Below are 16,012 nucleotides of genomic sequence, written 5' to 3'. Positions count from 1 at the left end.
TATGACTCCCGGTACCGATCCCCGGCACCGAGAAGATCTTCGCTGCCGACCCGCGCAGACCCTTACCAGCCAGGGTCGGCCCCGCCGTGGCCTTCTAGGCAGCCGTCGGTGTCTTCGCAGACAGACAGCGGGTATGCGCTGGGCACCGACCGGCAGGCGGCGCTCTTTCAAGACCCGCCGCAACAGGACCAAGGCCCGCAGCAGTGGGGGTTTTGGACCCCATGGGCATACCATCAAGCTCAGGGCCCCCAACAGCTTCCTGCTAGGCCTGCGACGGTGGAGCACAGGGTGCCGGAAGCCTCGTTGTCTCGCCCCCCTCCCTCCCCGGATGGAGAGGAAGGGTCCAAGCAGCAAGACTCCGCTCTGGCTCCTGAGACAGAGGCGAGGGCCGAGGGGGACCCCCCATTGGACACTTTCTTGCCGGGAGTCTCCTCATCCTCCTCCCCTGATAAAGCAGTGGCTGGCACCTCCTCCAGTAGCCCCCCCCCGCTGGATCTCAGGGCGCACCAAGACCTCCTTAGGCGAGTAGCTCAGAATCTGAGCCTACAAGCCGAGGAGGTCTCGGAGATCGAGGATCCGATTGTCACCATCCTCTCGTCGGATGCTCCCACCAGGGTCGCCCTACCCTTCATTAGGACGATCCAGGCCAACGCCAATACTATCTGGCAGTCACCGGCCTCCATCCCCCCTACGGCGAGGGGCGTCGAGAGGAAGTACATGGCCCCCTCCAAAGGCTACGAGTACCTCCATGTCCACCCGACACCGTGTTCCCTGGTGGTGCAGTCGGTGAATGACAGGGAGCGTCATGGACAGGAAGCTCCAGCCCCCAAATCCAGGGAGGCCAGGCGTATGGACCTCCTTGGACGCAAAGTCTACTCGGCTGGGGCCCTGCAGCTCAGGGTTTCGAACCAACAAGCCCTGCTCAGTAGGTACGCGTTTAACTCATGGGTGGCAGCGGACAAATTTAAAGAGCTGCTGCCGCAAGACGCCCGCCAAGAATTTGCGGCCATCCTAGACGAGGGCAAGAAGGTTGCACGAACATCATTGCAAGCTTCTTTGGACGCTGCAGACTCGGCTGCCCGCACCCTCGCCTCAGGGGTAACGATGCACCGTATCTCCTGGCTGCAGGTCTCTGGCCTTCCACCGGAGCTCCAACATACCATCCAGGACCTCCCGTTCGAAGGCCAGGGCCTGTTTTCGGAAAAGACAGACCCCAGACTTAAGAGTCTCAAGGACAATCGGGTCATTATGCGCTCCCTCGGGATGCACACGCCGGGAACGCAGCGCAGACCCTTCCGGCCACAGCAGCAACAGCAGCGCAGGCCATACCCCCAGTTCCGCCAACGGCAGGACCTCAATAGGCGCCGTGGCAGGAATGGAAGGCGTAGGCATTCGGGGAACCAAGGGGGGCAGAATCAAGGCTCCTCTAAGCCCCCGCCTGGACCCAAGCCTTCATTTTGAAGGTGCGCCCGAGGGCGCAGTAACAGTTTCCCCCACGGATCCTTCCCCCCCGTTTTCCAGCCGCCTTTCGTTTTTCCTTCCGGCGTGGACCCAAATAACATCGGACCGCTGGGTCTTGCGTACGGTGCAGACGGGATACCGCCTGCAGTTTACATCGTTTCCTCCTTCCCGCCCCCCTTCCTCGTCCCTCTTCAGGGACCCCTCTCACGAGCAATTCCTTCGACAGGAGGTACAGACGCTCCTCAACAAAGGAGCTATAGAGGCGGTTCCGGAAAACGAGAAAGGCAAGGGGTTTTATTCCCGCTACTTTCTGATCTCCAAGGCCAAGGGAGGCCTCAGGCCTATCCTCGACCTGCGAGAGCTCAACAAATACCTGGTGAAGTTGAAGTTCCGCATGGTATCCCTGGGGACCATTATCCCATCCCTGGATCCGGGAGACTGGTACGCCGCCCTCGACATGCAGGACGCTTATTTTCACATTGCCATTTGGCCACACCACAGACGTTTCCTTCGTTGCGTGGTGGGCCCCCTTCACTACCAATTTGCAGTCCTCCCATTTGGCCTTTCTACGGCCCCGAGGGTCTTTACAAAATGCATGGCAGTCGTTGTGGCACATCTTCGGCGCAGTCGTATCCACGTGTTCTCTTACCTAGACGATTGGTTAATTCGGGGCACGTCGGAACTGCAAGTTTGCAGCCACGTCCGCGTGATCACTGGCCTGTTTGCTACCTTGGGCCTCATGATCAACATGGACAAGTCCACCCTGATCCCCACGCAGAGGGTGGAGTTCATCGGGGCCGTCCTGGACGCCACCATCGCCAGGGCTCTTCTGCCGTTGCCGAGGTTCCAGGCATTGTCGGCGATCGTTCAGCGATTGCGGGCAGCCCCCTTGACATCAGTACGGACATGTCTAACCCTGTTAGGCCACATGGCAGCATGCACGTTTGTGACCGGTTATGCTCGGCTCCGCATGAGGCCCCTCCAGTTGTGGCTCATCGAACATTACCGGCCGGCAAGGCAGCCGCTAGACATGCTGATCGCAATCCCCAGGGGGTGTTAGATTCTCTCGACTGGTGGCTAGACCAGTCCGTAGTGTGTGCGGGGCTCCCTTTCCACCCACCTCAGCCCTCGGTGTCCCTGACAACGGATGCCTCAGATCTTGGCTGGGGGGCCCACCTGGGAACCCTGAGAACGCAGGGCCTGTGGTCCCCGCAGGAGGTGAGGTTGCACATCAACATGCGGGAGTTGAGAGCGGTCCGCCTTGCTTGTCAAACGTTCTGTCACCAGCTTCAAGGTCGTTGTGTCACGGTGTTTACCGACAACACGACGACCATGTACTATATCAACAAGCAAGGCGGCACCAGATCCTCTCCCCTATGTCACGAGGCGATGCAACTCTGGGACTTTTGTGTAGCCCACTCCATTCACCTCACAGCTTCCTTCCTCCCCGGAGTACGGAACACGCTGGCGGATCGCCTGAGCAGATCCTTCCTATCGCACGAGTGGTCCCTTCGCCCGGACGTCGCCCTCTCCATCTTCCAGAGGTGGGGTTATCCCCGTGTGGACCTCTTCGCGTCCGGGGGGAACAAGAAGTGCCAGGCATTCTGCTCCTTTCAGGGCAGGGAGCACGGGTCTATAGCGGATGCCTTCCTTATTCTGTGGAGGACCCACTTGTACTACGCGTTTCCCCCTTTCCCTCTGGTCCACAGGGTCCTTCTGAAGGTGCGCAGGGACAGGGCTCGCGTGATCATGGTAGCCCCGGCGTGGCCCAGGCAACATTGGTACCCCATGCTGCTGGACCTGGCCATAGCCGACCCAGTTCCCCTGCCCCTTCACCCGGACCTGATTACCCAGGAGCACGGGACTCTCTGTCACCCGGACCTGCAGTCGCTGCACCTAGTGGCGTGGTTCCTGCGTGGCTGACCGGTTCTGAACTGCGCTGCTCCACACCGGTACGGGAGGTGCTTTTGGGCAGCAGGAAGCCTTCCACGAGAGCGACATACTCGGCCAAGTGGAAGCGTTTCTCCTGTTGGTGCGTGGAGAAAGGTCTCCGCCCTTTGGAAGTTTCGGTGGCCAATATCTTAGACTATGTTTGGTCCCTCAAACAACAGGGTCTAGCGATATCGTCGTTGCGGGTCCACCTGGCAGCTATCTCCACCTTTCACCCGGGTGGGGATGGCCGCTCCGTTTTTTCTCACCCGACAGTGTCTAGATTCCTTAAGGGGCTGGAACGTTTATACCCTAACGTCCGACTCCCTGCTCCAACCTGGGATCTTAACCTGGTGTTGGCTCGGCTCATGGGGCCCCCCTTTGAGCCGTTAGCTACTTGCTCCCTGCTTTATCTCTCTTGGAAGACTGCCTTTTTAGTAGCTATCACCTCAGCTAGGCGGGTGTCGGAACTCCGGGCTCTTGTGGTAGACCCCCCGTATACAGTCTTCCACAAAGATAAGGTGCAGCGGAGGCCACACCCTGCCTTTCTCCCCAAGGTAGTCTCGACCTTCCACATCAACCAAGAGATATTCCTCCCGGTTTTTTTTCCGAAACCTCACTCTTCAGGCAGGGAGCAGCAGCTCCACTCGCTTGATGTCCGTAGGGCTCTCGCGTTCTATGTGGAGAGGACCAAACCGTTCCGCAAATCCCCCCAACTTTTCGTGGCAGTAGCGGACCGCATGAAGGGGCTTCCTATCTCCTCGCAGAGGTTATCCTCATGGGTTACTTCCTGTATCAGGACCTGCTATGAGCTAGCCCATGTGCCTACGGGCCGTGTGACTGCGCATTCTACCAGGGCGCAGGCGTCGTCGCTGGCTTTCCTCGCCCGTGTGCCCATCCAGGAAATCTGTCGGGCAGCGACCTGGTCATCGGTCCACACCTTTGCTTCCCACTACGCCCTGGCCCAGCAGTCTAGAGAGGATGCGGCCTTCGGATCTGCAGTGCTCCATGCCGCGACTTCTCGCTCCGACCCCACCGCCTAGGTATGGCTTGGGATTCACCTAACTGGAATGGATGTGAGCAATCACTCGAAGAAGAAAAGACGGTTACTCACCATTGTAACTGTTGTTCTTCGAGATGTGTTGCTCACATCCATTCCACACCCGCCCTCCTTCCCCACTGTCGGAGTAGCCGGCAAGAAGGAACTGAGGAGCGGGTGGGCCGGCAGGGATATATATTGAGCGCCATGGCGGCGCCACTCCAGGGGGCGACCTGCCGGCCCACTGGAGTTGCTAGGGTAAAAAGTTTCCGACGAACGTGCACGCGCGGCGCGTACACCTACCTGGAATGGATGTGAGCAACACATCTCGAAGAACAACAGTTACAAAGGTGAGTAACCGTCTTTTCCTATCAAGGGACGGCTGTGCATGAATAGGGGCACCTGAACTCTAACTCCCATAAAGCACCATAGTGACCATGTGCTTTTCCAGCTGAAAACATTGACTTAACACTCCAAGTGCCCCCCTCGAAAACACCCACAATGTTTTCTTCAGACAACACAGACACTTTTCCTCAAGAAAACTGAGTCATCAAAAAAACCACAACTGATTTCAAAAGAGAGATGATTCAACAGAAAGCTTGCAACCAGCTCTAACTGGCAGAGAAATGAGGAAGCTTGGAGCTGCTTAACTTTCATAGGCACTGGATGTGCCCTATGGTGGTTGGCAGGTTGGACTTTTGGAAGGGAGGAAGACAGTGTAGTAAAGCTCCCCTAGACAACCCATGTCTGCAGCTCACGTCCGTGTATTCACCAAAACACAGGTTTCTTACTTGCTCTCCGTCTGGCTCGTGGCTTGGTTCAGAGCATCCCGCAGGATCGAGTTCTCCTGCTGCAAGCGAGCTAGCTGCGTGCTGGGGCCGTTCTCAAGCTGTTCTTGAAGAGTCCGAATCTGGAAGAGCAAGGACGTCAGTACACGGGGACGCCTCCCATGGTGCGCAGGCTCCGGAGCCCACCATGCTGAGCCCAAACTACAGCAATAATTTTCCTTTATTTAAGTCACCCACAGAAACCATGATTTTTTTCCCCCACTTGTACACTGTAACAAAAGCCTGGCTTTCCACAGATGGGCCCCTCTGCCCCCAAATCCCTTGCCCTCTTAAAGAGTCCTCCCTTTTTATTACATCTTTTACCATATTGGTTATAACCAAATGCAGAGCCCAAAACAAAGCATGTGAGAAAGGGGGGAGGACATCTACCCCCCAACACACACACACCCCAAGAAGCCATTGAATAGGAGAACTTCTGTAACAAGATCTAAATCTTAGGCAGTTCCTGTGAGATCCTTTCACCTCTCCTCCTACCCCAATTAAGTAAGTTTGGAAAGGTATTTTGGGGGTGGGGAGGAAATGGGATGCCACTTTCTACAGCTTCAGAAGTGTTTATAAAGTTACTTTGTTCCATTCTAGCCTTAAGATCCATTAATCCTAAACTCCAAGAGGGAACTCCAGTGGTATTTCCTGAGAAGTACAACACTGGGAAGTACTCAGATGTTAAAGCCCGTGGTCATAGCTTCAGCCATGCCAAAGCAGGTGGAGTTGGGGGTCCCTTTGGGGTTTTGAATGAAGTTTACCTTATATCTCCAAGGAAACTAAGCCATGCAAACCAATCTCTGCTCCCAGCGCTGCCAGAGTGCAGGATTAAGTCTAGTAGAGAGTCTGTGTTTTGAAGCATAAATGCGTCTCCTACCTTTCCTTGCAACTGCTGGGTTTCGTTCACATGATCCTGGTAACTAGCCTGCATGCGAGCTTGCACAGCGGTAATCTCTTGTTCACGTGCCAACAGCTGCTCTTTCAACTTGGTTTCGACAGCGACTGTCTTGGCCTTCTCAGCTGCAAGCTCCTTCAAGAAGAGGAGATGCTTTTAATTCTCAGCAACTTTTCTTTAAAAAAAAGAGACACCTCACAATCTAAAACATTTAAGCGTTCAGCAATTTTATAGCCAGAGGACATCCATCCAATCCCATGCTAACACAGCATTAGCCAGCAAGAAAGCCACACCAGAAGGCGGGACCACTGTTCTTTAGTTTCGCTGTCCCATTGCACTATTCTGCTCCATTAACTCGCACGGGTCACAAGCAGATTTGTGACACCAGCTAGGACGGGATTAGAGAATATTTGCAGGGTGGGTGGATAATGAAGGACAACAAAAGAGAGGAGAATTGTTGCTCTGTGTAATTTCTGGAGTCTCACACACACCACTTATTAAATCAGGTCCAGATCATGGCTTGGCCTGAACAGGAGGTGTAAGGACTTGCTTATTGGCTTTCAGCTTTAATTAGAGCAGGATGAGTTGAAGTTTGGTTCCAGAGTGCAAGGAGGCAGAGAAGCTAACGTGTCGTCAGAGGAGTACCCATCTCGGGCTCTAATGAAGACACTACACTGCAATTTTCACGTTCACTATTTGCAAGAGGAGGAGAAGAATCTCTATGATTAGGGTCGATACAGACGAGTTTGGTTCTTTCCACTCTTCTCCCCCTTATGGCCAATAACCCACCTTGCTATTACACAGCGAATCCAGGAGCTTAGGACAGGTGCCTAGTTTTGACCTGTTCTGGCCCTCATTGACTGCACAGCCTCAGAAAATATTTGCATTAAAAGTCAACACTAGGATTTTAGATTTTGGCTGGATTCTGGAGGAAGGCTCAGAAACAAAATTCGTATGGTTATACTGTACAACTCATTTGGATTTAAAAAGCATCCTCCTGCCAGTGAAGGAGAGCAAGGACGTGGTCGGTAGTTTTACACTGAACATGCGCGAAGCTGCCTCGGACCCATTAAACTGTGCAGAATTTTCCCCCAAACAAAGAAAGCAAAAACATTTGTTGGAATTTTGCAGAAGGTGTTTTTCTGGATAGTCACTGCCCTGTGAGCATGTGACACAGACTTCCATGGGTGAGCTCTTTTGCACAGGGACTGTCTTTTTCTTCTCTGTTCATACAACACCTAGTACGATCCCTAGGTGCTACCACAGTTCAGATCGTAAACGTGCCTTGTATAGAATCAGTGTCACACCAGAAATGAGCTCTCTGAAGAATTTTACATGGCAGACAGCTAGATTTGAGAGCCCACTGAGTAACACTGGCAGCAGGGGAGCATGTCAACAAGGACAAGTGCAGAGTCCGGCACTTCGGATGGAAGAATCCCATGCACTGTTACAGACTAGGGACCGAATGGCTAGGCAGCAGTTCTGCAGAAAAGGACCTAGGGGTTACAGTGGACGAGAAGCTGGATATGAGTCAACAATGTGCCCTTGCTGCCAAGAAGGCTAATGGCATTTTGGGCTGTATAAGTACGGGCATTGCCAGCAGATCGAGGGATGTGATCATTCCCCTCTATTCGACATTGGTGAGGCCTCATCTGGAGTACTGTGTCCAGTTTTGGGCCCTGCACTACAAGAAGGATGTGGAAAAATTGGAAAGAGTCCAGCGGAGGGCAACAAAAATGATTAGGGGGCTGCAGCACATGACTTACGAGGAGAGGCTGAGGGAACTGGGATTGTTTAGGCTACAGAAAAGAATGAGGGGCGATCTGATAGCTGCTTTCAACTACCTGAAAGGGGGTTCCAAAGTGGATGGATCTAGACTGTTCTCAGTGGTAGCAGATGAGAGAACAAGGAGTAATGGTCTCAAGTTGCAGTGGGAGAGGTTTAGGTTGGATATTAGGAAAAACTTTTTCACTCAGAGAGTGGTGAAGCACTGGAATGGGTTACCTAGGGAGGTGGTGGAATCAGGGCTGGCTCTAGCCATTTTGCCGCTCCAAGCACAGTGGCACGCCGCGGGGAGCGCTCTGCCGCTCGCCAGTCCCGCAGCTCCAGTGGATCTCCCGCAGACATGCCTGTGGCTGCTCCACTGGAGCCGTGGGACCAGCGGACCCTCCGCAGGCACGCCTGCGGGAGATCCACCGGAGCCGCCTGCTGCCCTCCCGGCAAGCAGCAGAGCGCTCCCCACGGCATGCCACCCCAAGCATGCGCTTGGCGTGCTGGGGCCTGGAGCCGGCCCTGGGTGGAATCTCCTTCCTTAGAGGTTTTTAAGGTCAGGCTTGACAAAGCCCTGGCTGGGATGTTTTAGTTGGAAATTTGTCCTGCTTTGAGCAGGGGGTTGGACTAGATACCTCCTGAGGTCCCTTCCAGCCCTGATATTCTATGATTCTATGTCAGATAGACACTTTCTCCATCTTCCTCCATCATTCAGGCTACAGCCGACGTGAGCAGTCCAGGCTACAGGGAATGCAGGAGACCACACTGTCCTCACCTTAGTCAGCTCCCTCAGTTTGTTTTTGGCAGCAGATGCATCCTCTTGTTCAGTAGCAAGTTGCTTTTCTTTCTCTTCCAACTGACGTTTCAGAGTAGTAACCGGGTCCCCTTTCTGAGTCGCCTGCGAAGCAGAGATCACATGTTATTTGTGCACCCCACCTCGTAATCTCTTCTTCCGTCAGGATAGGAAAGATTAGCAGGAATTTGTGCCTAAACTGCCAAGTGCAACAGCAGGGAAGCAAACTCAGTAAGAATGCAAACACTTGGGTGGACAGAGCATGCAGAAGGTGGTTTCTAGCCAACCCTAGCTTAACCTCGTCACATGGGGGAAGGGCATTTCCCACTGCAGAGGGCAACAAATGGAGTGCCTGGCATGGGATTGAAGGCTAGTATGACAACCCAGCATGTCCCCACCTTCCAGAAGGCTTGTCAGTTGGACAGCCACACTGAACAGTCAAGCAACAACCAGATCTTCGGCTCGCAGAACTCTGCTGATATCACCAGCAGGTAAGAGGAGATCTAGACAGCCCTGGACACACACTGTATTTTAAGGGGATGCACCACAGAAGGACTTTAGAATTGCTGGCACCAAGACACTGCAAGGCAAGCATTAATAAAACCTAGTGCTGATGTAGCACTTTTCACCAATAGATCTCAAGGCACTTTACAAAGGAGGTCAAGAGCATTATCCCCATTTTGCAGATGGGGACACAGACAGGGGAAGTGACTTGCCCAGCATCACCCAGCAAAGCAGTTGTAGAGCTGGGAAGAGCGTCCAGAATTCCTGAATCCCAGTCCAGTGTCCTGTCCAGTAAGCTGCACTGCCTCCCCTCGCACAGCATTCTCCCCCAGCTGACCTCAAACCGATGGAGTTTGCCTTTAATCTCTGCATGCAATGCTGGGATTCGCTCTCAGTGGAGTGGCAGGGTCTAGAGAGATTAGTAGTTCTACCTCCGAGGACTGTTCAGTGCCACAGCGTGCCAAGAAACAAAATCCTATCATCTCAGTCCCGTGAGGTATGTATGCCAATGCGGGAGTCCTCACAAGGCTTCTGACGCCCGAGGCATAACAAGCAGGCCTTGGCACTACATAACCCTGGAAGTCAGAGCTTCCTCGATTACATTTATGGACCGGATGGGTGCTTTGGGGAGAGTTCTGCAAAACTTATTTACACTCATGCAAGGCAAGTATGTTATATCTGAAGAGCAGGGAACAGATCCACAGCTCCATTCCTTAGACCAGGAGCAGATGCGGCCCCCACCATCTTCTGGTGGCATTCTACAATGCATCTGAATGTAACATGTACCAACAATTTAAGGCAGAGACGAACGACACCACGTGGTTAATGTTGGGTCTCCCTTCGTTATTCGGAAATCAGCAATTGAGCTCTTTGTAGCTAGAGTTACGGTACCATATGCCAGGTGTCCTGAACGCCTGCTTTATCGGTCAGGATCTCAATGAGCTGCTGAGCCTCTCCCTCGCTGAAAACCATGCTGCTAATGGTGGAAACCAGGGTCTTGTATGGGAGGTAGAGGGGGCCATCAGCATCTGTAGGAACTAGAGAGAGAAAAGCGAGAGATTCACATAAATCATTGAATTCTCCCCAGCCGGACACTAGGGGGTTCTCACATGCATATTTGTACTGATTTAGTTGAACTGGTGCAACTCCCTGTGCAAACACACTTGTTTTGGTTTAAGAGCCTCTTATTTCCACTAGCTGAAACTGTTTCTAAACTGACTTAAGTTAAACCAGTCTCCATGCAGCAGCCTTTTGCATGGGTTTAACTAAAAGATTTTTTTTTTAAATTAAAAAAAAAATATATATCACTTCAGGTTGTAGTGCAAAATTAGTAATGAGGAAGACTTTGACAGCACATGCAGTTCTCAACATACAGCTGAACTGGTTCACAAGACTATTCAGATACCACATATATTATCTTATAGCACCAAGAGTAAGAGTCATCTTTGGTGTATTGTCTTCTTTCTTACTAACACATTTACCTAGTTCCGGGGTTCTCAAACTGTGGGTTGGGACCCCAAAGTGGATCATACCCCGCTTTAATGGGGTCGCCAGGGCTGGTGTTAGACCTGCTGGAGCAAGGTGGTGGGGCTTGAACTTTGGCTTACCCCCCCACCTCCCAGAGTGGTGGGGATCAGGTGGGCTCAAGATTTGGTCCCCGTCCTGGGGTCATGTAGTAATTTTTGTTGTCAGAACAGCAATGAAGTTTGAGAACCGCTGATCTAGTTAAAACCTCACAGACCACAACTTTATAAAGTGATGTTTAATAGACTACAGTTGAATGAATTTCGGACACACCCAATCTAGGTTAGTTTTAGTTCCACACTCCAGCTCTGGGATTCTAATACAGCCTAATCATTTCGAACCCTTCAGGAACTCAGCATCTTCAGCTAGTCTGCACATAGTTGAGTGGTGAGCCTACGTGGGTCGTTTGCAGATACAGTCTGATTTTCCAGAGCGTGGGAAGTTCACAAAAATGGGATCATCTCCAGTAATTACTGGTGCAAGATTCTTCAGACATAGCATAGATGGAGGAGAACTACACAGCTGTGAAAAAATGCCAGTTCTCAAGATTCAGATTCTGGAGTGGCATCACCTCCAGAGACAGCAGTTTCTGTAGTACTGCAACAAGTTGTATAATACTGTTGTGACAGATCTATGATTAGTTTAGCAGCGGTTCTCAACCAGGGGTACATAGGTATGCAGAGGTCTTCCAGGGGGTACATCAGCTCATCCAGAGATTTGCCTAGTTTTACAACAGGCTACAGAAAAAGCACTAGACAAACTAAAATTTCATACAGCCAATGAGTTGTTTATACTACTCTATATACTATACACTGAAATGTAAGTACAATATTTATAATCCAATCCATTTTTATATATATAATGATATGGTAAAAATGAGAAAGTTAGCACTTTTCCAGTAACAGTGTGCTGTGAAACTTCTGTATTTTTATATCTGATTTTGTAAGCAAGTAGTTTTTAAATTAGGTGAAATATGGGGTATACAAGACAAATCAGCCTCCTGAAAGGGGTGCAGTAGTCTGAAAAGGTTGAGAACGATGGTTCAGGGGGTGGAGAAAATCGTGGTTTATTGATTTGGACTCGAGACAAATTAAGATAACCAGTTATGGCCAAGGCCTCTTGTATTCTGCATAAATCTAGTTCTAAAGTCCTGCAGCAATTTCATACCAGTTTTAGGAATGGAGGTTTTCAGCAGATTAACTGGGATAATGAATAATACAGTCAGCGTTGGAGCCACACTGTTAGCAATCACATGTGATGTTGCCCCCGTGGTTTCAGTGTGTACCTCACAGACTGTCTATACATGGGAAGTTATTCCAGAACAAGATAGGGTGAAATGTAAAGCACAGCACCATAGCTATTCCGGAATAACTCCCCACAGAGACATTCCTATTCTGGAATAGCTCTTCCACTCGGCTTCCCTGTGCGAATGAACCAGCCTGTTGCTTTAGGTTTCCGACCCATTAAGATGAGGCAGTTCATATCTTGCATCACCACTCAGGCTGAGACTCCATTCACATTTCCAAAGCTCACTACAACCAGGAGGACTAGATTCTGGAGTGCACGTCATCGCCACCAGGGGAAATATGGCTCCTGTCCATCCACAGAGTGCCTTTTCCCCATTAAAATGGTGGGGTCTCAGACGGCTTCCAATTAACCGCATTGGTCCTTCGGTTTTAGTTCCTGGGTTCAAGTCCCACTGCTGACTCAAGCAGGGTTAGTGCCACAAGAAGCACCACAGACTACACGAGGCCCTGTTTATTGCTTCAATTTGCTGCTACAGTATTGCGCCCCCACCAAACACACACCCAGATAAAGAGTTGACTTGTTGAACTTTGTCTGCATTCACTTCATTCTGCAAGCGCAAGCGACGAACACATCTGGCAAGCAAAGCTGAGTCTGACCTTAAGCTTTAGCAGACAGACCAAAGGGTTTTTGGCTTGATATTTTGTTTATGTAGTTTTATCAAACTAAGCGCTTTCTCTAAGCATTAGACCACCACCACTAGCCTTGCTGGAAAAGGATTCGAGACGGTTTCTTTATACAGGAGCATGGCAGCAAACAGCTTGGGATCGAAGTGTTAAATAGCAGCAAAATTATGTCACAGCCCAGAAGCCTTTTATAAGAGGGACTGCAGAACTACAGTAACTGCATGCCAAGAGCTCTGGAGAACTCTTGCCAAAGGGTGAGCCTCGTGCCAGGCACAATCTCATCTCAAGCCTACAGAGAAGGTGAACAGTGGCTGTTTGAAATCATGCAAACATGGTGTCTCATAACTTAATCAACCAGGCACCTGACACAAAAAGCGAAAGTTAGCTTCAGCCATATATTTGCCAGGCCAGAACAAAGCACATGCAGTTACCATACTCTGGGGCTGAGAGGTAAGCAGGATTTAAGTGAGGGCAACAGGATTTCTGTGGGCACGCCAGTAGGAATGCTAGTTGGTACGACAGGGACACGTGTTCGTGGGACGAGGCCAACTACCCATTTCACTGAGGTCGCTTAGACACCAGGCACAGCTCCCCAGTAGCTCCCTAGACGCAAGAGGCTCCAAACTTTACTCCCTTCCCTGCCTTTCCTGGTGCTTTAAGCCGGAGGACTAGTTCACCTCAGGGGACGCTTTTTTTTCCTGGCGGGGAGGGGGAAGAGAAACTGGGCTGCCACCACCTGGCTCATGCGGCCGCCCGCAGCCCAGCAAGGACTCGAGAAGATAGGGGAGCAGGGAGCCTGCCCTTCCCCTTCCACTCAGCAGTGAGGGTGGGAGATGGAGGAACAAGAAAGGGATTGTTAGTCTGGGAGCAGGCTCTACAACCCACCACAGCCCCCAAAATCAGCCCCAGCCAGTCCAGGAGACCCCCTGCCCCAGGGAGTCCCAGCCCAGATCAGTGTACGGGGGAGGAGCTTTCTTCCTCCCCCACCCATCCCAATGAAAAAGTAGTGTTGGGCCCAGATGGGTAATAGGGGAGTGGGGGAGGGCAAAGCAGGCCACAGAGCTGCCTGCAGGGTAGGGCTGCCACCAGACTCGTCCCTTTTTTGAGGCCACTGTCCTGGGAAATCTCAGACTCAGACTTTAAAGGCCAGAAGGGACCGTTGTGATCTGACCTCCTGCACCTCAAAGGCCTCACACCCTGAGATCTGCCCGGTGCTACCAGCTACCCCTCTTTAGGGGCTCAGATCATGCCCCTGGTTTGGTACTTCAGAGGTGGCAGCCCTACCACAGGGGCAGGGTTAAACAGATCGGGACTGAGACCAGACAATGGGGGCAGAATGTGAGCAGGAGGGGACAAGTGTTGACAATGGTGGGGAGAGAGGATGGGAAGCAGCCAGAGAATGGGCATTACCCAGGCCAGTCTGGCCTAGCCATTCCCTGCACTTCTCTCCTCTTGCTCCTGAAGCATGAGCTGCCCAAGCACTGGCAGGAGCTGATCTTCTCCATCCTGGCCACGCTCTTTCCCTGTGAGCCCTCCTGTCGGAGTTCAGCGCAGCTGGGGCAAGAGGGGCGTCCTGGCAAGAAGCAGGGCTGCTTCAGAGATCACCCCTCGGGGCAGAAAGCAGCGCTCAGGAGAACCCAGCCCCACCAGGAGCAGAGAAATCAGCAGGCCACCCACCTTAGGAGAGCCGCAGCCAGACCAGGATTAAGTGACTTGCCCAAGGTTATACAAGAACACTGTGGCAGAGCAGAGATTTGAACCCAAGTCTTAAATCTTAGGCTAGTACACTACCACGGGACCACCCTCCTTCCATTTCCCCCTCTCAGCTTTGAGTTTAACTACAAATAATCAAAAACTCGTCTGGCTCGGACTGAACAGCCCCAAAGCCCGTAACACCTGGTCTTACCATTGCATTGAGAGAAGTGAAAGAAGGGACAGTTCTCGATCCTCCCTACTTTGCTTCACAGCCAATGAGGCAGCAGTCAGTGAGCCTCTGGCCACTTCCAACTCTCTTTCACTGTCTGGGTCATGTCTAGTTGGCACCGGGCAGAATTCTTCTTCAACAAGGCGTGGGGAAGAAAGGTGTCCATCTCCTCTTCATTTGGATCCTCTTACTAGTTGCTATTACTTCTAGCAAGCAGCCGGAGCTTCAAATATTGGTTTTGTTCCATTTTCAGTTTTAAGGCAGGGGAAAAGTACAACCCAAAATCTGCATTTTCTTGGGACATGAGGAGAACGAGGATGGACAGTCACTGGTAGTCCCCCCCGCTCCCACCCAAATAAACGGATTCTAGCTGTCTGTTTTTAGATAGGGGCCCTGACACTATGGAGAGGTGTGGAGAGGTTTCAAAAGAGCCAGATGGGGTGGGGGGGAGAGATAGCTCAGTGGTTTCAGCATTGGCCTGCTAAACCCAAGGTTGTAAGTTCAATCCTTGAGGGGGACATTAAGGGATTTAGGGCAAAAATCTATCTGGGGATTGGTCCTGCTTTGAGCAGGGGGGTGGACTAGATGATCTCCTGAGGTGCCTTCCAACCCCGATAGTCTATGATTCCTGAAACGTTACAGCCCTCCAAAAATGAGCAATGTGGACTAAAAGCTTAATACCAGATGAACTGTGTTTTTGTTTAGGCATTAAATACTTTATGCTAAGAAGCCAAGAACTTTTCAAACCCACATGGACATTCAGCAGCACGAACGCACAGTAACGCTAATCCGAGTTTGAAACGTGGGAGTCTGATTCTCCTCCAGGATGACAGGGCTGGCTTTAGGCCTACCCCTACATTTGACGTTTGCAGGTGTCGATGGAAGTTGCACCTTTTGTTGTCTCACTGTTCTAACGATAAAGGACCTAGATGCATGCTAACTTATGCTCAGGTTCGGTTGGAACTCATGGGTAAGGAAGAAGGGGGCAGAAATGCACTACACACATGGCCCTAGTTCAAGTCAATGGCAAAACTCCCATTGAGTTAATGGAGACAGCAATTCACTGGGTCTTTGTCCACAGAGATCAAAGGGATAGCAGTACAAAAGCTAGTGCACTTCCTGCTTCCGAACACCAAAGTCCTGATCCGTCACATGACAGTTTTGCTCTCTCTTCTCTAAAGGAGGTAGATCCACAACGTACACCTTGAAGGTTACACAGTGCCTCTTAGTCCAGATATGGGCAGCTCTGCAGCTATTTACGCCAAGTAAAAACACTCAACTGCTAACAGGAGCCAGAGCACCATTCTCAGCTTTGAGGAAAGGTCGTGAAACAGCTGCTCCTTCTATACCAAGATGTCACTATATGGCATACCAACTACAGGGCTGCTAGGTTTAGGAGGCAGTCTTGCAAG

General features: G+C 51.5%; 2 protein-coding genes across 4 annotated transcripts in view; one reads left to right on the top strand and one right to left on the bottom strand.

The window, feature by feature from the left end:
* BANF2 (BANF family member 2) overlaps positions 1-16,012 on the top strand; it is a 59,431-nt gene that overhangs the window by 4,630 nt on the left and 38,789 nt on the right. The window lies entirely within an intron of this gene.
* Positions 1-16,012, bottom strand: part of RRBP1 (ribosome binding protein 1) — a 68,726-nt gene that overhangs the window by 34,532 nt on the left and 18,182 nt on the right. For all 3 annotated transcript variants that reach the window (XM_050952031.1, XM_050952033.1, XM_050952032.1), the window contains exons 3-6: positions 10,113-10,258; positions 8,700-8,822; positions 6,137-6,289; positions 5,221-5,339 (exon numbers count right to left, since the gene is read on the bottom strand). In XM_050952031.1, the coding sequence (XP_050807988.1) occupies positions 5,221-5,339; positions 6,137-6,289; positions 8,700-8,822; positions 10,113-10,258 (541 nt within the window). The remainder of the gene's footprint in view (positions 1-5,220; positions 5,340-6,136; positions 6,290-8,699; positions 8,823-10,112; positions 10,259-16,012) is intronic.

This window comes from Gopherus flavomarginatus, chromosome 4 (genome assembly GCF_025201925.1).
Source record: "Gopherus flavomarginatus isolate rGopFla2 chromosome 4, rGopFla2.mat.asm, whole genome shotgun sequence".
In the NCBI taxonomy this organism is placed as follows: domain Eukaryota; kingdom Metazoa; phylum Chordata; order Testudines; family Testudinidae; genus Gopherus; species Gopherus flavomarginatus.
This window is presented reverse-complemented; position numbering and strand designations above follow the sequence as displayed.